The 25,530-nt window shown below is 30.7% G+C and overlaps 1 protein-coding gene across 1 annotated transcript; it reads left to right on the top strand.

Annotated features, from left to right (window-relative positions):
• The first annotated feature begins 4,109 nt into the window (after window positions 1–4,109).
• LOC114177527 (ABC transporter G family member 11-like) lies at window positions 4,110–6,865 on the top strand. Its single transcript, XM_028062909.1, has 7 exons — window positions 4,110–4,374; window positions 4,448–4,527; window positions 4,622–5,092; window positions 5,191–5,277; window positions 5,373–5,504; window positions 5,588–5,869; window positions 5,952–6,865. Exons 1-7 carry the CDS (start codon window positions 4,161–4,163, stop codon window positions 6,621–6,623), a joined length of 1,938 nt encoding a protein of 645 aa, XP_027918710.1. The 5' UTR covers window positions 4,110–4,160; the 3' UTR covers window positions 6,624–6,865.
• Window positions 6,866–25,530: the final 18,665 nt, after the last annotated feature.

Raw genomic sequence — 25,530 nt, 5'->3', positions numbered from 1 at the left:
CTTTTGTGAGTGGTAGGAGGCGTGAAAATTAGTAGAAATAGGAGGTGTAGGTCAGAGTTTTTTATGGGCGTAAATTATGGTGTGCAGAACAAAATTTTCCATAATTTACTAATTTTGGCCTTATTTTGTAACTTAGAACAATTTAATTTCACACATTTAATGAATCAAATTTAACTTCAGCTACATCAACAAACATTTAGAATATCCAAGAATATTTTATGCAACTAAAATAACCTTTCAAACCATTTTTATCTCACAAACTCAATAAGTCCAATTATCACAAATCTTAATTAAATCAATCTTTTAAGCATAAAAATTCAATTAAATAGTTAAAATTAAAGATCAAATGAAAGAATAAATATGCACTCATTAGTCTAACTTCACCATCACCTATAGCCTCACCTGTTTATGCCATAACAACAATCATAGCAAAACAAAACACACAACCAACACAATAAAGAAGGGTAGTCTAATAATAACTTTGTACATACATAAATAAAAAATTTAGTATCTGTGTTCTCTAATAATTGTAAAACATGCATTCTACGAGCAACACACAACAATTTGTGGATATGTATATAATCATTCTAGACTCAAATACATATTTATGCATTGAAACAAACTTTAGAAGTTTTGTTGTTGTCATGTAATTGAAATCCCGAAATGTCACAACCAATAATGATACCTAAATCCCCTCTCAGGGTAAGTTCACTTCTAGCTTGCGAAAAAAGGGGTCTCCAACCCCAGATCCTGCTATAGGAACCTTATTCACTCTTACTATGCAAACTTCATCTTCTACATAAGTTTGTGAGTCTAGTAAACTTAGGGTGACTTTACAAATAGGTATATATATATATATATATATATATATTACACACTTTTTATTTTTTATTTCTTTTAATCGTTTGACTTGTCATGAAATTAATTCACATCTCTAAGATATTTTTTGTCTCATCATAACTTTTAGGCAATTATGTTCAAATGATGTATGTCAATTAAATTATTTTTATGTCTCACATTTAAATATTTCTACTCTTTTTTTAATATTTTTACATAACATATTTTCTTTTCGCATGAAAATGTTTAGCATTCTCAATTTAAGTGTCCAATAACATAAACTTTTCATTTATTAGGTAATATAAAAAATTTATGTTCTTTATTTTATTACTTGCGAAAACACAGACGTTGTCGTGTGTGTGTTTGCATTTTTTAATTTTCATAGAAATTTGAGTTAAGATTAATAAGAAATATATAATTAATTTTTAAAATAGTTGTTAAATATAAAATTAGAAAAAGAAATATGTACACAAAAGAAGTTGTTAAAATAACTATTAAAGACAAAAGAGATTTTTAGAATTTAAAGGTAAACTATTTGTAAAATAATTAATTTTTAAAATAATAATTGAGAGTAAAATTGAAATAACGAAATATGGATACAATTTACAAAAAATGGCATCTCTTTATATATTGTTATAGATTATTAATTTTTGTTTCATTTAAAAACTTTTTTTATTTCGTTAAAATAATTTTCATTATCTCTCTACCATCGACTAGATTGATATTTTAAAATTTCTCTTAGATGTCTAATGTATTTTCATCTTACCATATCCTTAATTATATATTTGTTATCCTTTATGCGATTTCATTCAATGTATCTCAAATTGTTTCTAAGACACACATTTAATCATTTTTTAAATATTTTTATTTATTGTTTATTTTTATCATGTAGAATACTATTTTGATTATATAATTATTTTTATTTTCTAACTCATTATTATAAGTTTAATTTTATCACTATAATTATATAAATAATTATTTGATTTTACCGTAATTTTTTATTATTTTATAAAAAATAATTAATTGATATTCAAATATGAAAAATATATGTATAGATACGTATATATATTCATTACTCAACATGAATGGATGATACAAAATTTTGACTCGCTAAATTTGAATTGAGAATAAAAATAAATATTTTTCTGAAAATGAGTATGAAATAAGGAAACTCACCTGCCCTGTTGTGAAGCTTGCATGAAACTACCATATATATCTTAATTTGTTTAGGATTTTTTTTTTCCGATAAAGTCGAAGGAGTTTTTTTTTTTTTTTTTCCTGATAGCACATCATATATATGCTCCCTTGATCCCTTGATAGGAAGAAAGTAGGTCAATTCAAACTTTTCATGATTTATTTCCGTAAGACATCTGAATTCATGTCCTCCACACTTTTTTTCAACACAACCACGTGATTCACTGTTTTATTTAACAATGATTTTGAATAATACGTCATAAAAATAAAATAATCTCCACTCTTTAAGGAGAAAATTGTGTACATCATGTCATTTTTAGTCATAATATATCCACATTTGATTTTTTTTTTAAATCTTAAAATTAAATGTTATGAGCGGGCTTGCACTTCGATATAGTTGCACTAGTACAAAAACTCATATTTCTTGTCAATTTTGTTTTGAAATTTTTTTTGTAGGAAACACTTGTAAATTTTGTTATGAAAAAAATTTTGCAGGAAATTGCTGCCAATTTTTTTGCAAAATATTTTGTATAAATCACTTTTCACAACAAATTTTGTAGGAAATACTTGCGAATTTTATAATTTTGTAGGAAATAATTACCCACGAAGGAATTACCTGCCAATTAAAATTCTTAGAAAAAATAGCAGGAAAAAGTCTTTTCTTGCAAATTTTTTTATCAAATTTGCAAAAAAAAAAAAATCCATGTAATATGAGAATTTTTAGTAGTGTTGTTTAATTCAATAGAATTTTGTTTAATTTAATATAAAATAAAAAACACTAATCAAAACTAAATGTTTTCCTATTAGTTGTTCCTCTTCTTATTATTATAAACTATTAAATATTCTTTTACAAAAGTTATGAAACTCTCAAAGAAAAAAATGTTTTATGAGTTTTTTTATATAGTTATTGTCATATTTATAGTTTTAACCTTCTACGTATCTATAAATAAGTTATATCATTTTTTGACTAAAAAATATCGTAAATTTGTATCATGCTTATAAATATAATGTAAGCGTTCGGACAAAGAATTAAAGTAAAGACAGAAAGAGAATTAGAGACCGGTGGAAGCCACAGAACAAAGACTAATTTCCATTAGCTTGTGTATGAAGAATGCATGAAGTATTTAAACTGAATTAGAGACAAAATTGCATGGTTTAGTAAGATAAGAGAATTGAGATCTAAAGGTTAAATGAACAATAGTCAAGTAAGAAAAAGGTGAAAAACATAGTTTAAAATCTGGTACCAAAAAGAGTGATGAATTCGAAGAGAAGGTAGCTGAATCGAGTAACAATAAGAACTTGAATCTACTAGTTAAGAGATTTGGAAAGTATCTAAAAAAAAAGACAACAAATGTAATTAAAAGAGGTACAATTCTGAATGAAGTGATTCAAATAACACTCATAATTTCTTTAATTATAATTGTGGCAAAAAAGGACATGACATTAACAAAGAGAAGGAGAATAGTGGTGACAGAAAAAAGAAGAAAAAGTCCAAGGAAAGACGTGTCTATATGGCTTGGAAAGACAATGATGATTCAATAAGTAGCTCATGAGAAGATGAAAGTGAAGACGCAAATGGTATAATCAATTCAAATGCTATAATAAAACACGTTTTGAAAACATCAAATAAGTTTTGCAAAATTTTATTAAAAAAACTAAATTCATACACTTCTAGAGTTCAGGGACTAAATTAAATTAAAGTTTCGAAAAAAAATTAATTTCAATTTTCACTTAAAATTAAGAGACCAAATAACCTTTGTTATAAACGCTCGAAGACTACTGTGTCACATTTATGTTCTTTTCACAAGTGTGAGAATGAGAACCTCGAATTATCCGTGAAAAACAAGACCATGTGTGGTGTGGCATCTCCTTAAATGTACAAATATATTTGTGGTTCAAAAATTGCCTCTCTTCCCCCCACATTTATTATTTCTACCTAATTCCAATGGTGTTATAACTTCTTGAAGCAAATGGATCCATGAAGCACGTGTTTAAATATGAAACTCACATTGAAATATGAAACATGTGTTGAATTCAAATTCCATGCATATGTATTGTGTATATATTTGGGTTTATTTGTTAGAAGTTATGAATCATTGACAGAGGCTGAATTGCAGGTGTGAGATTTGATGGATAGTTCAGTAGCAGTTTTGGAGCAAAGTGTGATGAACATTGAAGGTATCTGCTTGACATGGAAGGATGTATGGGTAACTGCTTCCAACAGAAAGAATGGAAGCAGATCAATTCTTGAGGGTCTTACTGGTTATGCTAAACCAGGGCAACTCTTGGCAATTATGGGTCCTTCTGGCTGTGGCAAATCTACACTACTTGATACTTTAGCAGGTATATCTATGCACCAACTTCTCTATTTTCTGATTAATCTGCATCATCACCTGTGCTAAATTTGTTATTACAGGGAGATTAGGTTCAAAGATGAGGCAAAGTGGGGACATTCTGATCAATGGTCACAAGCAAACATTGACTTATGGAACCTCAGTATGTACAAAATCTCACTTTCATCATCAACATCACTAATTACTACCTAATCATCATCAATCTAACATTATTTGGATCCATGTTGTGACCACAGGCATATGTGACACAAGATGATACCTTGTTGACAACCTTAACGGTTGGAGAAGCTGTTCACTATTCAGCTCAACTCCAGTTACCTGACACCATGTCAAAACAAGAGAAGAAAGAGAGAGCAGACTTTACAATCAGAGAAATGGGTCTTCAAGATGCCATTAACACAAGAATTGGAGGATGGGGTGTTAAAGGGATTAGTGGGGGTCAGAAAAGGAGGGTTAGCATCTGCATAGAGATCCTAACACGACCGAAACTTCTCTTTCTTGATGAACCAACTAGTGGACTTGATAGTGCAGCTTCCTATTATGTCATCAAAAGAATCGCTTCCCTTGCTCAAAATGATCACATTAAGAGGACTGTTATAGCATCAATTCATCAACCTAGTACTGAAGTTTTTCAACTCTTCAATAACCTTTGTCTTTTGTCTTCGGGTAAAACGGTTTACTTTGGACCTGCTTCTGCTGCAAGTGAGGTAATAAAAAAACTACCTTTTTTGTGTAAATTACTGTGTTTTACCTTTTTCTTTCTTTCTAAACACAGCCTCCACTTTCTTATTATGCTTTTCTGTAGTTTTTCGCTTCGTATGGCTATCCTTGTCCCCCTCTCATGAATCCTTCTGATCATTTACTGAAAACTATAAACAAGGATTTCGATCAGGTAAATAAAATGTGACCAAGTTTCCATGATTCAATTCTTCTTTTTATAATACAAACAAAAATCCAATTAAAACGTGTTATGATTGATTTTATTAGGACATTGAGGTGGGTTTAGCTGGAACTACAAACCTACCCACAGAAGAAGTAATTCACATCCTTGTGAACTCATACAAATGCTCTGAGAGGAATCAAGAAGTTCAAAGTGAAGTAGCTTTACTATCTGAGAAGGTAATCCCTCGATGCTTCTACTCTAACACTACTGATACATGCTCAAATTGCAAGTAGTAAACATTAACTTTAACTGGTTTCAGAAGAAAAGTTCATTGGATGTGAAGAGAGGGCACGCTGGCTTCCTTAATCAGTGCTTTGCTCTTACCAAAAGATCGTTCATCAACATGTTTCGCGATCTCGGCTATTATTGGTTGCGCCTTGTCATATATATTGCATTGGGTATAAGTTTAGCCACTGTTTTCCATAATTTGGGCACAAGTTATGACTCCATTAAGGATCGAGGTTCTCTTGTTGCATTCATAAATGGATTCCTCACTTTCATGACCATTGGTGGATTCCCTTCCTTTGTGGAAGTCATGAAGGTAATTCACAACATTCTTCATTATGTCAGATTTTTCTTTACCCTAAAAAATTATAAGCATTTTAATCGATGTGGAACTGCAGGTATTTCAACGAGAAAGAGAAAACGGGCATTATGGTGTCACTGCATTTGTGATTGCAAACACCTTATCATCTATTCCATTCTTGTTATTGGTTACATTAATTCCTGGGGTTATAGCTTATTACCTTCCTGGTCTTCAGAATGGATTGGAACATTTCGTGTATTTCATTTGTGTTTTGTTTTCTAGTCTGATGTTAGTGGAGAGTCTTATGATGATAGTTGCGAGCATTGTTCCCAACTATCTAATGGGCATCATAACTGGTGCTGGAATTCAAGGAGTCATGCTTTTACTCAGTGGCTTCTTTAAGTTGCCAAACGATATTCCCAAGCCAGTTTGGAAATACCCTTTACACTACATTGCTTTTCATACCTTTGCCAACCAAGGAATGTTCAAGAACGAGTATGAAGGACTAAGATTTGATGCCAAAAATGATGGAGGAAGCTCACACAGTTACATCACTGGTGAAGAGGTTTTGAGAAATGTGTGGCAAGTTGACATGAGTTACTCAAAGTGGGTTAATCTTGCAATCTTGATGGGGATGATTGTTCTGTATCGAGTATTGTTTTTGGTTATTATCAAGATTGAAGAGAAGTTGAAGACCCTTGTTGTTCCACTATCTTCCAAGAGATCAACACAAATCATGGAAAACCCCAACGCCACTCCCTCACATTAACAAAATACTTTGCTCTAAATGTTATTACTTTTTCCACAAATTTTAATTGTAATGAATCGACTTATTAGATAGGCACGTGTGGTGTGTAACATATGATAATTAGTTATATGATTTTTAAGTGTGTTTTGGATTTGGCTTTGATCACCTACATCCAATTATTTAGGCAATTGTAACACTTTAAATTCATACAACTTGATTTTATGACACCAGTCAAAAATAAAGGACAAATTATGTCACAGTTTTGTTTGTGTCGGATCGTAGGCTACGTAAATTTCAAAAAATTATGTTAGGGGACTCTTTGGTCCGACAAAAATTTTGATTGTTGCATGCATTTTGCTCTTCCTCACTTCTTTTTGCGATTTCGCCATTTTCGAATTCTTCTTTAGCAACGGTTATGACGACCTTACTCACTGCATTGTTGATCCAAAATATTTTATTCTTGCATTTGGAAGAGGCTCATGTGATTGAATTTTAGTTTAAAATTCTTCATTGAAGGTAGTGGTTTAAACTTTCATTTTACTTTCGAAATTGATACCATGATGATTGTTTTTAGAAATCTCAATTATGAAAATGTATGAATAATGTTACAATTGTATTATTCTGGTTCATCCTTGATATTGTATTTTTCAAAGATTGTTTCAAAATGTTTTTCATGAGTTTAAGAATGTTTGTTTCGAATATTCTATTCAAAAATTCTGGTCGGGAAATTCTAGAAGTTTGTTCTCAAATATTTTCATAACTGTTAATTCAAAAGTGACTTTACCAGAGATAAAATCAATTTGAAAATTATGAACTTACAAATTGCGGGAGTTTTAAATTATGGGATGCCGTAAGAAAAGGCCACAATTGATTTCCAATACCCAATCTTCAAAGACAATTGCTTTCTGCACCCTGTCAATTTCTACATGCCCACAATCATGTTTTGGAATTTCATTTTTGTCTTTGGTTATTTTATTTGAAAGTTATGACACAGTGGTAAACTGGTTCGGACAATTTTCATGTGGAGTTTTATGGGAATCTTTGGTGGGGTGAAGGTGGCGGTGAGTTGTGATGATTTGCAAAACTATTCGGTGTTAGGTGAAAATTTACGCTTCCGGAAAATGTGATCCGGAATAGGTGTGGAAGATGAGAAATGAATTTTGGGAAGAGTAAAATATTAGTTCAGGAAGCAAATGAGGTGGAACATGCATAACTCTTCTCAAAAATGAATTTCGATATTGTTGAAAATGTGTTTTAGAATAATGGTTCCGGGGAGTAGATGTGGTGTGGTTTCTGAAAAGAGAAATCCAAAAGTATAAGTATGCTTTCCGGAAAGACCGTTCCGGAATTATCTTTGTGATATTCATTTCTCTTTACATATGCAATTCGCATCTCTATGCATCTTTAACTCCAATCCTTCTGCATCTTCAACCCCTTTTGGGTATCTTTTACTCTTTTCCTTGAATTTGTGTTTTGTTGAGAGAGAATTTCATGAATGTTGATTTGAGGGTATAGAACAATTTGTGATGGTGGGTGAATATTGAACTCTCACGCAGCTACAGTGTCAAGTGAAGAAGAAGAAGAAGGAGAAAAAATGATAAAAATTCGGTTTAGGTTAAAAATCGCATAAGATTAATTTTGATATTTCACACATCTTACAGGTGCAGGTTGAACTTTGAGGGGGCAAAAAGCAATTGGCATCTTCAAAACAATAGGGCCTATTTCAATTCTGGGTGAAATTGGCCCTATTTACGCTGGGCTGACTTCATTTGCGAAAACAAATATATATCACGCGTAGTAGCTTACGATAGAGCCATACATTCATTTTTCTGAAATATCTTTTTATCATTAATCTTTTTATTAATTTTTAATTATTTCTTTGTGTTTTAAGCTTTCCTTTTTCTAGTGCGTAATTTTGTAACGTTATTGAAATTAATTTATTGAAAATATTAATGTCTTGAATTTAAAATATTTAAATGTAAGAAAGTGGTCAAATGCGAAATAAACAGGGGAGAATGAAAGAAAAAAAAAAATAACAATAAAACAAAAGGTTAACCTTTTAATTGGTTTCATCTATGAAAATACTTTCACTATTAGCTTTTGTTTGTTTCTGTTGATTTACTTTAGCAGAGAATGGAAGTGAAGATGAATGTTGTAATTGTATATTATACAATTATCATTTTATCCTTATTCAGTTTTTTACTTTTACGCTCTTTTTACTTTTGAATTGTACTTAGACTTTACTCCAAATGTACAATTTTAAATTTAAATTATTTTCATCAATTTATTTTTTTTTAACAAAATTACTCCCATTTAATTTATATTAATTTTAAATTAACACATATCAATTTAAAATAATTTTATAATGTCAAATTATTACTTAATTTTTTTTAAACTAATCTACAAAATTTTATTCCATCTTAATTTCTAAAAATCATATTTTTATCAATATTTTTTTCTAATTTAAATAATAACTTATATTTCATTATAATATAATATACATTAATTATAATTTAATTTAAATTATTTTTATATACAAGAATAAACTAGCAATCTTATTTTCTTACAAATTAAACTTTTTTTTAATTTATCACATTTATCACATCATTCACTGATTCTTATAAATTTTTTTCTCATTTCTCTTCAAATCTTATTATCTTTTTCTTAATCCAAACAATTCAACTTTCACTCCTCTTTCTCCTTAAATTCCTTAAATTCACTATCTAAAACAAACACAGGCTTAATGTGTATCTCGTAAGTGTGTGTCTACATTTATAAACAGGCTTAATGTGTATCTCGTAACTGTGTGTCTACATTTATAAACGTTTCAAATAAGAGATTTTATCAATTTTGTACAACTGTTTTTTTTTTTAAATTGAGGTTTTCAAATTTTAAGGATTTTCTTACACACACAATATTTTTATAAATTGAAATCATAATAATGACAGTTAAAAAATTATGTTAATTTTTAACTTGGTGGAAAGTAATTATAAAAGAAAACATTGTTAATTTTAAACTAAACAAAGAAGTCAATTTTAGTTGATACAAGTAGGAATGACAACGCATCAGGTCGGATACCGATAGTGCATACTTGTAACCCGATCTGACACAAAAAAATTCATTCATTACCCGACCGATTATTTGTCGAGTATCCTTTTAAAAATTAACCGCGGATTTTAGAAAACTCGTAGGTACCCGTAGATACCCGTAGATATTTAAAAAAAAATATATATATATATATATATTATAAATTTTTAAAAAAAATTACAAAAAATATAAAATATAAATTAGAATTGATTTTTAATCTTCTGCGAAGAATGGATATCTGTAGGTACAGATAGTGCACTCGAATTGTTTATAAACATGTATTAAAATATCCGTTACCCGTTATCCATAAATAATAAATCCATAAAGATCATAAATACATAGCATAATCATATGTTAATTCTTAGTAAACTCATAATCTAATTCATGATGAAAATATAATGTGGAAGCATACTTGAATTTGCCATTGAGTATATAGATAATGATATCAATAGATACGATATGTGATCTTAGCAAATGTAAATGAACTTAAGTATGTAATGTAAAATAAAATTTTATTACAATATGTAATGCTACATTCTCTTTAAATGGGGACCATAACCTATTTTGTAACTTTTGTCAGTTATATTTCATATTATAATAATTTCATTTTAACCGCTCATTAAATCATAATAACAATGTAAAATTCAAGTGCATAAAAGAGTCACCTTTGTTTTCTCGTGCTTTCTCATTGAGAAAATGAAAGGTGACTCCTTTTTGAAAGTTGTGAAAAGAAGAATGTGTGAACAAAATAGAAAGCACGAAAAAACAAAGGTGTTTTGAAATGTTGGAAGATTAGACTAACCAGAGGTGGTTTTGTCCGAAGGTGGTTGTGTTAATTCTTAGGAAGAAGTTTTGTTTAGTTTAGGCCAAGGATAGGAGGGCTTTCAGGGACTGGGACGGGTGGATTCTAGAGCTAGGGGTGGATCAGAGGTTTGTCCATTGGGATTGGGCATGGACGAGCGGGCCAGCAAAATGAAAAAAAAAACTTATCCCATCGCATCATTAACCGGTGTAGGATTCAAGATCAGGTCCAGGATTAGAGTCAAATCGACCTTCCCTCTTATCTCAGGGTGAGGCAAGGTAGCTTGCTCAAATGTTCATTGTTCAATATCTCGGCAGCTCAAGAAGTTGGACTAGCTGCTCCCATTCCTAAAAGCCCGGAGTGGATTCTAGGGGAAGGGTGGAGCCTCACCTTGCAGTAGGAAGGTCTTCGTTGCTGGGACGGGTTCAAACTGGACTGAAGGGAGGAGGAATGAAAGACTTCGATCTTACTGGGGATTCATCACTGGCTAGGGCGAATCAAAGCATGGGCATCTGCAAGTAAGAGGGAACAGTAGATCGTCAATTGAAGAGCCAGGTCAGTCAACTTCTATTGGGACTTCTATTGATTCGACTAGAGGGACTCCTAGCAACTTGTATGACGGGGCCCCATTGTTCATCACAAAAACGTGATCAATTATAAAGTGGTCGATAGATACATCATTCACAAAAGCTTCATCTTACAATAACATGTATTGTTGTATCAACTTCTTCGTATAATAATATATTAAAATATCTAATCAATTAATCAACTTGTAAAATATAGCTAAATACAAATTTTATAATATTGTAAAACTAAAGTATGGGTAAAATAATTCAAATGAGTCTTGTACCTACCTGGTCCAATAGGTGTCGGCCCAATCAGCGTTATGATCACAAAATATTCTCAGATTCACCTATTGAAGATATCCATATATTAACGATAATCATGATAATCTCAGCAGTTTGATCACGTCCTAATACTAAATATTAATTATTACATTCTAATATTCCCTTATACTAAATATGAACATAATAATTAGTATATCAGGTAATATTCACCTTATTATATTTATTTCAGGTAATATGTTACATTATTGCTATTGTACTTATTTCAAGTTAGTTGTTATATTGTTAATATTGTCATTTTATCATATGGGTCCAAGGCCTAGAGAGGCCTTATAAATACACCCAATATCCTCCATGGAATACTCACTCTGAAAACAATCACTCAAACTCATTCTCTTTGAAAAGATCCTTATTATTTTACTGACTTACGCATTTAAGAGTTTTTTGTAGGTGGATTTTCTCCTTTGTTCCAACCCTCAGGAATACTCACTCTGAAAACAATCACTCAAACTCATTCTCTCTGAAAAGATCTTTACTCTCTTACTGACTTGAGTGTTGGAAAGTCTTTTGCAGGTGGATTTTCCCTTTGTTCCAACCATCAAGAGCATTCAACCAAGATCCATTAGGCCATTGAGATCTTGCCACTTGTCTAAAGGCTCGCTTCAAGTTCCTAGTAAGAACATTAAGCGCCCACTATAGGGCACGAGTAAAATTTTTCATGCTCCACATTTGATACTATCCTTACCTAATGTGATTACTCATTATTAAGATGAGCAAGTTCATCGCTACTGATAATTATTTTACTATTATTATCATGGGCATTTGTGGTTTAAAATACACTAATCTCAATAAGTGGTATACAAGTTTCAATAGTGGACACATGATGTTAATCCATCCAACACAAAGAAACCAAAGTCATATTATGATACATCAATGTTATTTTCTTTAATTATGGAAATTGGAATTGGAGGTGTTTGATGTCATCATTTTGAACGGGCACTAATAAGTGTGATAATTAATTATTATTTACACTTATTAGAACCTTTTAACTATCTTTTATTCATGTATTTTGTGTTAATTCCATAAAAGAATTTAGGACTTTGTAATTATTCTTCAAAGACTGGTTTACTTTGTTATTTGTGAACTTTTGTAGGAAAATGGAAGATTGAAGAAGAATTGCTAGCAGCTTCCTGGAGTCACTCGCCCAAGGATGGAGACGTGATCGCCTCACGAGGAAGACTTGTTCGCCAACGAGTAATCACTTTTTGCATAAACATTAAAAGTGTCGTGACTCGAACAAAAAGACAGTTTAAGTAGGGGGAATCCATATACTCCAATCTGCCAAATCTTCATTATCCTTTTTTTGTCTATATAACCTATATGCCAATTCTTGCGACACTCATTGCCATATGTGGTCTTCATGCTCACCCAAGAGAAAGCAACACACCCGCATTTTGTTTGCAGCATTCTACATGAAGTCTTGCATCTCATTCATAAGTTCATGATGATCTTATATTGGAAGATGTTGAAAAGTGCTAATCACAAAGCACCAAAACCAACTTGGTCATGGTCTTAAGAGAAATCACCACCAAGGTCAAACTTGACTATGACAAGATTGTGCATGACAAATGCAGGAATAGTAGCCACATCTTAGACGATGTGGGGCTTGATGTTGACAACTACAAGCTCCTTGTGAACATTGAGTAGCAATGCCTGATATTACCTAAAAGATTGTGGCCACCTCACCAAAAGACCTAAAGAAATTAACACTAGTATATGCCATAGTTCGCTTCCCAACACATGTTTTTCTCAATTTTGTGAAGTTGGGAAGGAGAAGATTCATGTGGTATGAACTAAACTACAACGTGGAGTACTTGCCACAAATCAAAGTGCTCTTCAAAACAATAATGTCGATGTTGTGGTGATCTTCTCAAACTCGCATGAAATCTAGGTTGATCTCTGTTACAACAAAGCTCTTTATTAAACTCAAATTCATACAAATAACCTGACGATGACGATATTGCCACTCAAATCGAAGAGTGTGGCAGCTTCCTAGCGAAAAGGTGTGTAGACACTAAGGGACTCCTTTAAAAGTTGTCATAATTGGATTTGCACATGTATCACAAGTCATGTCGCCCTTTCATCACCTTCTTGATCTTAATCAAGTTGGTTACTCCATTTGGGTTTTCACTATTGATCTCATGCTCTTGGCTCAAATTGGTAACCCTTATGGTGGAGTTGTGCAACATACTACAATGGTTGAAGATGACAACAACCAAATTCACTATTAAGTCTTGACTTTATGCTACCACTTAATTGCCTACCAGTGGCATTCCTTTCGACAACGACTTCACCAAAGCTTAAGTTAACATAGTTGAGCTACACACCAACATTAATGGCTTCTTTTCCATCATTTTGCTTCTAACCATGTTATACTCTTCCTTTTGTGAATTCAACTTACCATTGATTGTGGAAAGTGACATTTTCACACTAGTCAGGATGCGATACTAATGCCATTAAATCACCACTATGGCAATATGGAGGTTGCTTAAGATGCATCCCAATCTATAATAGTTTGGTGCATGCATTAATCCATACACACATCAACATAAAAGGAAATCATCTACTCCAACTATTTGTATTGAAATATATCTAGGAACAATCTGGTAAATACTTAAAATTTTCTAAAAGTACTACAATAGCTTGGCTCTTGAAAGCCTAACAATTCGACTCGAAGATGAAGCTATGATAAAGCTCACAATGATGATAACATACAAATTGGTCTCAATAACGACAATCATATAATCCTCAATGCATCAGAATGTTGGTAGATCGATACGCACCAGGTACAAGAAGAAATTGTATAATATTCTCTAACGGAGTGTCAGTATCATAGCGAAGGATGTTTCATCAAATAAAAAATATGAGTCTGAGGAAAGCTTTGGTTAGGAAAGATAAAGTTCTTAAGTTTGTCCATTGTAACTCATTTTTCTTTCCTAGCAACCTACTCAGTAAACCTTTAACAATATTTATCTTTTAAAAACTTTTATGCATCGCACAATTGAAAATTTGGATGGTCCCACTTACACCAGCCTTCATCATTAAGCCCTATAGAGAGAGGTACCAAGTTACTTGAACTACTTACATTAAGCCCTCCAAAGTGAGGCACTTTAATTAGGGGTGTCAAAACGGGCCAGCTCGACCCGTTTTGACCCGGCCCGTTTTTGGCTCGTATTAAACGGGCCAGGCCGGGCTGACCCAACATGGTAAAACGGGTTGTGTTTCTGAGCCCAGCCCGTGGGCTGGCGGGTTGACGGGCTAGCGGGCCGGCCCGGCCCAATCAGATTTTAATATTTTTCATTTCAAATTCAGTTGACTGAATAATGTCCCAATTTTATATTACCAAAAGAAATTCTCCTGCAATTAAGAATACAACAACAATGATCTATTAAACAAGAAAATTATCACAACACAAATAGCCCTGCAATGGAACCAGAACGCTAAGAAGTTGAAATGGAACCGGAACGTTGCAAGTGATTAACGGCAGCAGCTACGAAGTTGAAATTGGGGAAGATTTAAGGATGAACATCGATTAACAGGTCGTGGTGGTCGGAAATCACAAATCGGAAATCACATAATGGGTCGTGGTGGTCGGAAATCACAAAATCACAAATTTAGGGTTAGGAAAATCGGGATTTTAGGTTACAAATCGGGAGAAATGGAACCAGAACGCAAATTAGGAACATACATGTCTTCGCGGTGGTCGTAGCGGTCGGAATCGTTCACCAATCGCAGTCCGACGGTGGCTCCGCTGTTTTCGCGGTAGTTGTGGATGCTGTTTTCTCGTTGCTGCCAGCGACGTGGTGGATGTCACGGTGGAGGAGAAGCGGGTATGGCCAGCGGCGACGTGGTGGCCAGCGACGCCGTGGGAGGAGGAGAAGTGAGCGCAGAGAAGAGTCGAGAAGAAGAGACGCAATCGCAGAGTGTGTGAGGTGTCTGGGCGCAGAGTGTGTGTGAGGGAGGGATACTGAAAAAAATGTGAACGTGCTGTTTTTTTTATTAAGTGATACGGGCCGCGGGCTGGCCCGTTTTGGCCCGCGGGTTGGCCCGACGGACCTGCAGACTTGACGGGCTGGGCTGTCTCGGGTTGGCGGGCTGAATTTCTGGACCCGGCCCATGTATTTACTGACGGGCTGGCAGGCCGGCCCATCGGGCTCGACCCATTTTGCCATCCCTAACTTTAATAGAAAAGTCCTCTAGAGTGAGGTACCTTAATCATAAAGCCCTCTAGAGAAAGGCATTGGCTTACTTGAACTAGTAATATTAAGCCCTCTAGACTGAGGCACTTTAATCGAAAAGCCATATAGAGTGAAACATTTTAATCGAAAAGCCTTCCATATTTAGGTAACTTAATCATAAAGCCCTTCGAAGAGAAGCACCAAGCTACTTGAACTTAGTAACCATACGCCCTCTAGAGTGAGACACTTTAATAATAATAAAAAAAAGAAGCCATCTAGAGTGAGACACCTTAATCATAAAGCCCTCCTAAGAGATCACCAAGTTACTTGAGCTAGTAACATTAAGCCCTTTAGAGTGAGGCACTTTAGTTGAAAATCCCACCAGAATGAGGCACCTTAATCATTAAGCCCTCTAAAGAGAGGAACCAAGTTACTTGAACTAGTAACATTTAGCCCTATAAAGTGAGGCACTTTAATTGGAAATCCCTCTAAAGAGAGACACCTTAATCATAAAGTCCTCCAGATTGAGGCACTGAGTTACTTAAACTAGTAACGATAATCATTAAGCCCTCCTGAGCAAGGGATCGAGTTATTTAAACATTAACAAAAGCCTACAAACATGGCAAACGAGTTACCTAGATGACAACATAAGCCCACAAACATGACAAATGAGTTACCTAGACGGTAACAAAAATTAAGCCCAACTCGGCAACACATACCAAAGCTTGTCCAACTTGGCAGAACATACTAAAGTCTGCCATGATCAACAGCATGTCCTAAAGATTGCCATGATTGGTAGTATGTCCTAAAGGCTGTCATGATTAGTAACATGTCCTAAAGACTACCATGATCAACATCATGCCCGAAAACTTGTCATGATCGACAACACATCCCGAAGCCTGCCATGATCGGCATCACGCCCTAAAGTCTACCCAGATCAGCAACACATGACAAACTATGTTCAACTCCATAGTTCACTTAAAATTTGTCCAGTCTGGCAACACAGAATTCATTAGACAAGATGTCATCATGCCCACGCAAGGCAACAACCCAAATCGAGTAATCCATCAATGGTCAAGAACGACCTTACATAACTTGGCATTGAGGTTGGTCCACCTACAACAAACATTATAAGCCATTCACAACTTGGCTAAAATGAGCACGACGTATATGTTGATCAAACTCCTAAGACTAGAAGGCTTATGTACCTACCTAGCCCAATAGGTGTGTGGCCCAATAAGGCCCAATCAACCTTATGATCATAAAATATTCTCAGATTCACCTATTGGAAAAGATATTTGTATATTAATGGTAGTAATGATAATCTTGACACTTCGATCATGTCTTAATACTAAATATTAACATATTACATACTAATATTCTCTTACAAAATATTAACAAAATATTTAGTATATCAAGTAATATATCACCTTATTATATTTATTTCAAGTAATATATAACATTATTATTATTATACTTATTTGAGATTAGATGTTATAATGTTAACATTGCCTTTTTATCATATGGGTTCAAGATTTAAAGAAATCCTATAATACACATTATTTATTCCATAAAATACTCTCTTTTGAAAATAATCACTCAAACTCATTTATAAAAAAAAAAAAATTACAATCTTATACTCACTTAAATATGAAAGAGTCTTATACATATTAATCATTCTCTGTATTCTAACCTTTTAGAGTATTCAACCAAAATTTATCAGACCATAAAAATTTTATCACCTATCTAAAAATATGTCAAAAGACTCGCTTCAAATTCCTAACAAGAACAAGTGTGTATGAATCTCATTTCTTCAAATAAAAAACAGCCCTTTGACCAACTTCATTCCATCGCTCAATCAAACACAACATTGAAAATATCTAGTAAGTATAAAAAATAAAATATCCTTATATAAAATATAAGTAGAAATTATAAAGTTGATATACCTAAAATACCACAATAAATAAATGAGTGATACCAAATATCATCATATCATTGAGAATAAAGTGCACTGCAGTCGAGGTGCCATCAATGGTCTTGAATACTGGAATTCAGTAGTAGATGAAGGAACAAATATCTCTGCTTGCATTAAAGTCAAATTCCAACATCCGAATAACTATAGTAACGTGTATCTGCAGACGCAGATAAAGAAAAGAGAGCTCTCAAATTGTCTTGGGTCGATTGATAAAATGTGGGTGAAATACGGTTTTTGTCGGTAAATTATGACGTCAAATTTAAATTTATTTTTATTTTAAATTTTTAAAGTAGATAGATATATTTGTATATTAGGATTACGTTAAAGTGGTTTACACCATATTTATTACATCTTAATTCAAATGTTAACTTCGAAAAACTTTAGTAAGTTCAATAAAATTAATATTTTTAAATTAAAATAATGATATTTATTTATTTTTAAAATTTTGTATTTAATATGTGCAAAATTTTGAATAAAAATAAATTTTACTTTCCGTTCAAATTTAAAACCTAAATATTTTAATTTTAGGTTCAAATTTAAAAACTACAAATATATTTAATATATAAAACATCCGTAACGCTAAATGTGAGTGTCAAAATTCCTCTTAACTTTTCATATATTAATAAAGATTATATTTTTTGCACGAAACATTTTTCTGTTTAAAAGAAAAGTCTAAATTAATAAGTTGACATTATAAAATATACTTATCTACAAATTTTCCTTTTCCCGTGTTAACTTACTATTGTAATTTGTTAAAATGTTTTACAAACTACGTTAATAATGTAATATTATATATTTTTTTTATTAACAACGAATTTTAATATCAATTGTAAATTACATTATTAGTCATAATAATAACTAATTTAAATATCAATTTATTAAATAACAAATTATTGATTACAAAAATAATTATTATTACAAATAAAATAAATAAAATTGATCGATTAATTAGTCTCTAAAATATGCTGACCGTTAAAAGAAAAATGTGTGAACCGAGCAAAAGACACAAGCAAAGCGCTCTTAATATAGAATATAAGGATAGCTTAAGCTAGTTGTGACAACACTTAATGAAAGATTCTAGAAAAAATTAGTTTTTAGAATAACAAAAATATGAGTTAAGTGTAAAATATAATTTTTAGAATGAGTAAAATGACAAAATAAGTTTTGTAGCTTACTTGGTTGAATTACTTGAATAACATATGGAAAATATTAGGTTCAACTCTCATTAGTAATGTTTTTGTTTTAGACAAATTCTAATGGGCTTGGAGTAGAGTAGTCAACATGAAATAAGAGCTCAAAAGCTATTAGAATTTTTATTAATGCATAATTTATGTTGAGGGATTATATCACGTTTTGGATAATAAAGTATGATGGAATATGTTTAAAACCATAAGATATGTATTATGGAGTGTCCTTGATTTATGAATTTTCACTAAACGTATTTTTGAATTATTGGGCGCCACCATCATAGCAGAGATACAATCACGAAACCGTTAGGCACTATAGAATGGGTATTGGGCATGAGTATTGCAAGTGTAGGGCGTTAGGCGCAAGTTGTAGAACGTTGACTATTGGATAAGGCTGAAATTTCGATAGATAGTTCATGACATGGAGTTCAGCTCAACATGTTTAAACAACCTATGAAATCCTCAAGAAAGGCTTAAAGATATCGGACCTAAAATAACTTGAAAATTAACAATAGAAACAAATTGTTCGCCCAACTAACTTACAAAATGAAAATAACTTAGAGACATTTTAAAAGCTTAAAATTTTAATTTACAAAAATACTCCAAGACATGATCTTTATATCTTTTAAATTTTCATTTTATTTATAACATTACAAGTCTTGAATTGGTTTGTTCTTTTAATCTCTTGCTCTTTATATTTGTCATAAGTACTTTTTAAGTTATTTTATATAGAATGTAAGATAGTCTTTTATCAAAATCTATATGTAGAAAGTTAAAATGTAAACATTATAATTATAGGATTCATATAAATCTATGTTTTATATCTCATTATTTTTATTTAGATTAAGTAAAAAATAATTACTTTCTAAATCATTATTAAATAAAAAAAATTAGACTACGTTACATGGAACATTACACATGTCACCAACAAACATATTCTTACAATATAATTAATTAGTCAACTTATGAAATATAGACAAATACAAATGTTATAATATTTTAAGAATACAATATTCATAACATAATTCAAAAGAGTATATATGTCATAAAAAAGAAATATCAATTCTTAAAAAAAGAAAAAACCTTTTTGACCAACTTCTTTCCGTCCATCTATCAGACACAACATTAGAAAAATGTAGTAAATATATGAAGGGTCTTGCTAATCAGTGTTCTAAGAACACTGGTTAAGGTAATTAAACTCTATAAAAAAAAATATAGATAAGTACAATATTAAATTAAATTTGACATAATCATCATTAATGCATTTTTATTTTATTTAAAGGATAAAACTGTCCACAAGTATTGTACATGTGAGTTTCATATGTTATTTGATGTTCATCGATCAAAGTTAGAAAATAATTAAATAATAAAATAACTATGTTTTAATGTTGTTAAAAATTAAATATAATTAAACATAAGGAAGTTTAAATTAACATAACAACCAGTAAAAAAATATAAAAAATAGTGTTAAACATCTAAAAATTTATAAAAAAAAACTAAAATATCAATTTGAGACTTCATCGAATTTTCTTTCTCTGACTTCTCGATAATCTTTTCCAGCAAAAAAGGAAAATTAATTTGAAGGAGTAGTAGAAAGACAAAATTCTTCCACAAAAAAAGTGTAATAATTTCAACACCGAAGATCTTGTTTTTTTTTTTTTTTTTGTAAAACTTAAAAACATGTCTTTCAAAGGTTTACGATCTTCGCATTTGAAATTTTTACTCTGAGAGACTCTTGAAATGCCACCAGAGATACTTTTATTTTTTTTAGTAAGAATTTAAAAATTTCAAATTCATTCTTCTATATTATTATCTACAAATTTAAAAAAGTATTTTTATTTTCATAAAATTTATTATATACATTTATGTTATATTATTATCTACAAATTTAAAAAAGTATTTTTATTTTCATAAAATTTATTATATACATTTATGTTAAGTAATATATTCAATTATTTTAACTTTTAATATAAAAATAAAAAAATCAATATAAATTAATTTTTCTTGATCAATATCTTAGAACTCTCTTAGCATTCTTCACGTATAAAAAAAGTCATCTTTGGATAAGAAATAGAAATACAAATTTGATATAAGTCCCACAATAAATGATACCAAATACCACCATTGAGAATAAAGTGCACTGCAGTCGAGGTGCCATAAATGGTCTTGAATACTAGAATTTAGCAGTAGATGAAATAATGAATATCTTCTTAAGCATTAAAGTCAAATTCCAACATTTGAGTTACTATAACGTCTTTCTGCAGATAAAGGAAACAGAGCTCTCAATCAAATGCCTTTCGGTAAACTATGGTATCCGGCCGTAATACGTGTGTATTATTATAGATATTTAAATAAATTTTATTTTATATATTTAATGTTTTTTAGGAAAATTATTTTTTTAATAATTAAATTTTAACAATTTACTCTTACAATTTGAGATGACATCTTTTGAGTGACTCTCCATTTTTTATTTTTTATTTTTTTATTTTTTTATATTTTAAAACCATTTAAAAAATGTCATATCATATTATAAGAGAAAATTGTCAAAATTTGTTAAAATATTTTTTTTTAATTTGTTCTATGATAAATTTATGTGTAGGTTTAGTATGCTTATAATTAGGGATGGTAATGCAGACCGGTCTGATCTGTTTAGACCCGCATCACACTTGGCTCGCAAAAATGCTGGTTGACCTAGCCCGTCCGTATTTTCAACGCAGACTGAAAAGTTAGATTCGTCCCACATTTTCAACAAATTGAAAAATTTTAAGAAATTCACAAAATTAAGTAAAGACTTTGGGAAGTTGGATGATAAATTAATAATTTAACATTTTCATCACATTCAAAAGTATATAATATTTTTCTTTTCCACTTATACAAAAATTTGGAAGGTTCATGTAAAAGTTCAAAAAAAAAAGTTTCAAAAGAAAATCAACCAATATACATAAATAAAAAATTTTTTATACAAACCTGCAGACCTGATCGCGTGAGCCATGAACCAGCCTATACAAACTACGAACTGTGCAAACTAGACTTTTGCATGTTAATGAGCTCAATGTCTCAACCAACTCCACATTTTTTAACCAAATATATAAGTCGGCTCACCAAACAAAACTCATATTATTATCCTTATTTGTAACTATGTCTCGATGTCAGGTCGATTACATTTTTCTAGATAGTGAAAAACATGTTAGTAGAAAGGATTAGTATCTTATTTTCTTATTTGCTCACTAATGACAAAAAATAAAAATAAGATAATGATTTACTAAGAAACACGATAGATAAAATTGAATTTATGATTAGAGTGATAATCGGTCAAATCGTAACACGAATTATAAAATTAATTATTATATGTATAATTTATTAATTAACAATGGAATATCTTTTTGTTGCAATTTCATTTACTTAAGAAAGTGAATAGGTAATGTAAGAAAAAAAGAATGTAATTTTTTTAATTTTTAATTAAATGATGTTGTGATTTATAATACTCAATAAAATCTGAAATTCTAATATCTTTTTTTAAAAAATGATGAATTACATTTCAAATTTAATGATTTTACCATGTCGGTTATACGTTAAATTTAAATCACAAAAATTGTCATATAATCTTATAATTTTACAATAATTACAACTATGTTTATGCTCTAAGAAAATTATTAAATAATATAAGTGTTCAAATTCCTTTAAATTTTCATATATTAATAATGATTATTAACTAACAATACTATTTGTTCGAAACATTTGTATATTTAAAAGAAAAATCCAAATTAATGATATGAAGATTATACTTTTCTCTAAATTTGACTTTTTCATTGTTAACTCACTCTATTTTAATTTGTTAAGATATTTAACAAGCCATACTAATCATGAAAATTTTAAAAATATAGTATTTACATTAACCAAAGGTAAAAATAATTTAACAATAATTATATAAGTTAACAAAAAAAATATTCATTATAATTGTTTTTATATTAAGCAAGTGAAATATCTCAGAATTATATGTATTTTACTTTTTTTAGGGTTAAATGTTGTTTTTGATCAAATTATTAATTAAAATTGTATTTCGTCCCTTCTTTTAAGAATGCGTAATATTTTTTCTTTAAGGGACTCAAACCTTAGAGGTGCATTAATGTCCCCTTAAGATTATCCCGTTCTATGATTTGAATATTGTAAGGGATAGACTTAACAAGCAATTATTTGATGTTTCCTTGCTTGAAAAGAAAACAATACTAAAGCATGAATCTCAAATATTTATATCTTCCTCCAGGAATTAAAGTCTTGATGATGTGTTTAGATAAGACAATTTAAAAGAGTAATTCATTTATTTGGATATTTTGTTTGGATCAAGGGAAATTAGTCGAGCTGGTCTGACCTAAGTTGAAGGTCAAGTTGGTCCAATCCGAATTAGGTCGAAGGTCGAGTTAAGTCGAAGGTCGACTTGAACCAAAAGTCAAAATGAGTCGTATCAAATTGAAAGTCGGGCTAAGTTAAGTTAGACTCAAAGGTAGAGTTGAGTTCACTATAAAATAAAAATTAAATTATTTTATCCAAACAAGAAAATTAAAATTTAAAATATTTCAATTACTTCATTCAAACTAATTATTTAATAATTATTTAAGAAATAAAGAGAATTCAATTGTAAATAGTTAAATTACTAAGTATTTTGATTTTTTGAAATTGTTGAAATTTCTCATCCAAATACAAGGTGAGGGCTAACTAACAATAAGTATAACATTTCATACAAGATTAATTTAGATTAACAATACTCTAAGGACCATAATTCTAAAGACGTCATATAATTAAGTACTTTATTTATCAAAGATATACAATGCCTAACTATTTATTCTAAATTTGTTGAGCTAGACTAAATTTGTTGAGGGAAAGAACAATCCTCCTTTGCATATCCAGGAGCCTCTCACCGCACGCAAACTCCACTACAGATCAACGTGACTCACAATCCTTGCACCTCCACGAACCCAACTGTAGATTTAGCATGTCAACACGACGCTAACAATGATCCTTCCATCAAATTTCTCATTGCAATTTTAGCAAACAAAGATGATTCTCCAACAACAAGGAATTAATTTTTTTTTATTTGGAAGATCATACTATGCTGCAACCGCAGAGCATACTAAGAAAAATCCTTTCGAACCATAGGTCTGATACCACTTGTTAGGAAAAATGCATCATCAATTAAGAACATTACTGTCTTTACCTCCAAGAAGCATCCTATTAAAAGAGAAATAAGATAAAAACAAGGAACACAAAAATATAACGTGGAAATTTCATATACGGAGAAAAACCACGACCACAAAGAATAATCACTATTTGCAAATTTGTACAACACACAGAAAACACTCTCAACCCTTTGACTCTAAGTACACCACACTTTCCAAAGCAAGAATTTAGCTATAACTCACAACACTCAACTACAAGAGAATAAGAAAAGTCAAACACTAGATCAAAGTATTTTTGACTTCAGGCAATGAACATGATGGATTTATTAGAGCTCATTATGTAGTCATTAACATTCACTTCTAGTTTATCCTAGGTGATATGAGACTTTTCAAGACGTATTATTTTCATCAGCCTAACACTTTATTTACAAGATGTAACTTTCTCATTTCTAGGATGACAATGCCTCATTTATTGAGGGTTTTAGGTTTCTTGGTCCATCCTATATAATGATTGGCTCGCATAAACAAATCTTTATTTTTTTTATACAAATGTTATAACAATAACCTTGTTTTAATGTTTTACATCTTTATTGCACCCATGAGTCTAAAATTAACAATAAAATTGAAATAAACTAAGTAAAATAAGATTAAGATTCACATTAAATAAATATTTCAACATGAAACCTTTCATGAATAATGAAATATAAAATATTGTCCAAGTTACCAAATAATTATAGCAATTAATCAATACCAAAGACAAGCAAGAGAATTGATTTAGGAATTCAAACATGAAGTAAAGGAATACTAAAATAAAATAGTTTTGTTTGATATAGAGATTAAAATATGACAAATTTTATTCGGGTTACGCCAGACAACCCGCGTTGACCCGTCATGGACCTATGCAAGGTGTAGGGATGTAAAAAAAATATGAACCCACGAATAGAATTTGCAATGAGTAGGAAATGAATGTTGTAAATGGATACCTCCAAGTAACATGTATAAATATTTTTTATACCCGCACGTTAACAGAGTGGGTACGCGTATCATAATATTCATACCTGTGGATACTCGTACCTGTTACAGTCTAATTTAAATTATAAACAAATTAAAAAAACATGATAAAAAATTAACACATTTATTTTGAATGAATTATTTTTTCTCAATTATTTTTAAAAAATCTACATGTTTTTTTAAACTATCATTCAACACTATTTAAATGGGTTATTAGACTTATTTGAAATTTACAATGTTATGTATTGTATTTTATTTGAATTTATGGTCAAAATATCTTGTTACATATTTTAATTTGTTTTTTGTAAATACCCACAAGTACCCGTGGATATTAAAAAATTATGCGAATACTCGCATAAATAGGACTGACTCAAGGGTAAAGCAAATGAAACACTCGCTTTAGGCCTCAAGGTAAAGAAGGCCTTAATTTTTTACTAGTAATATTTCTCTATTAAATTAATTATAAAATTATGTTTAAGAAAAAAAGGCCTCAATATTTTTTAGTACTAATTAATATACCTCTATTAAAAAATTATACAATTATGTTTAATATAAAAAGGCCTCGAAAAAATATTTTATTACCAATATAACTCTACTAAGTTAATTATA

The sequence above is a fragment of the Vigna unguiculata genome, chromosome 3, assembly GCF_004118075.2.
Source record: "Vigna unguiculata cultivar IT97K-499-35 chromosome 3, ASM411807v1, whole genome shotgun sequence".
Taxonomy (NCBI): domain Eukaryota; kingdom Viridiplantae; phylum Streptophyta; class Magnoliopsida; order Fabales; family Fabaceae; genus Vigna; species Vigna unguiculata.
This window is presented reverse-complemented; position numbering and strand designations above follow the sequence as displayed.

Bases quoted from the DNA above. Each gene is read 5' to 3' on its own strand.
- LOC114177527 (XM_028062909.1), top strand. From the start codon at position 4,161: ATGGATAGTTCAGTAGCAGTTTTGGAGCAAAGTGTGATGAACATTGAA. The intron at 4,528-4,621 runs GTATGTACAAAA...TTGTGACCACAG, and splicing joins CATTGACTTATGGAACCTCA to GCATATGTGACACAAGATGA. The intron at 5,505-5,587 runs GTAATCCCTCGA...AACTGGTTTCAG, and splicing joins TAGCTTTACTATCTGAGAAG to AAGAAAAGTTCATTGGATGT.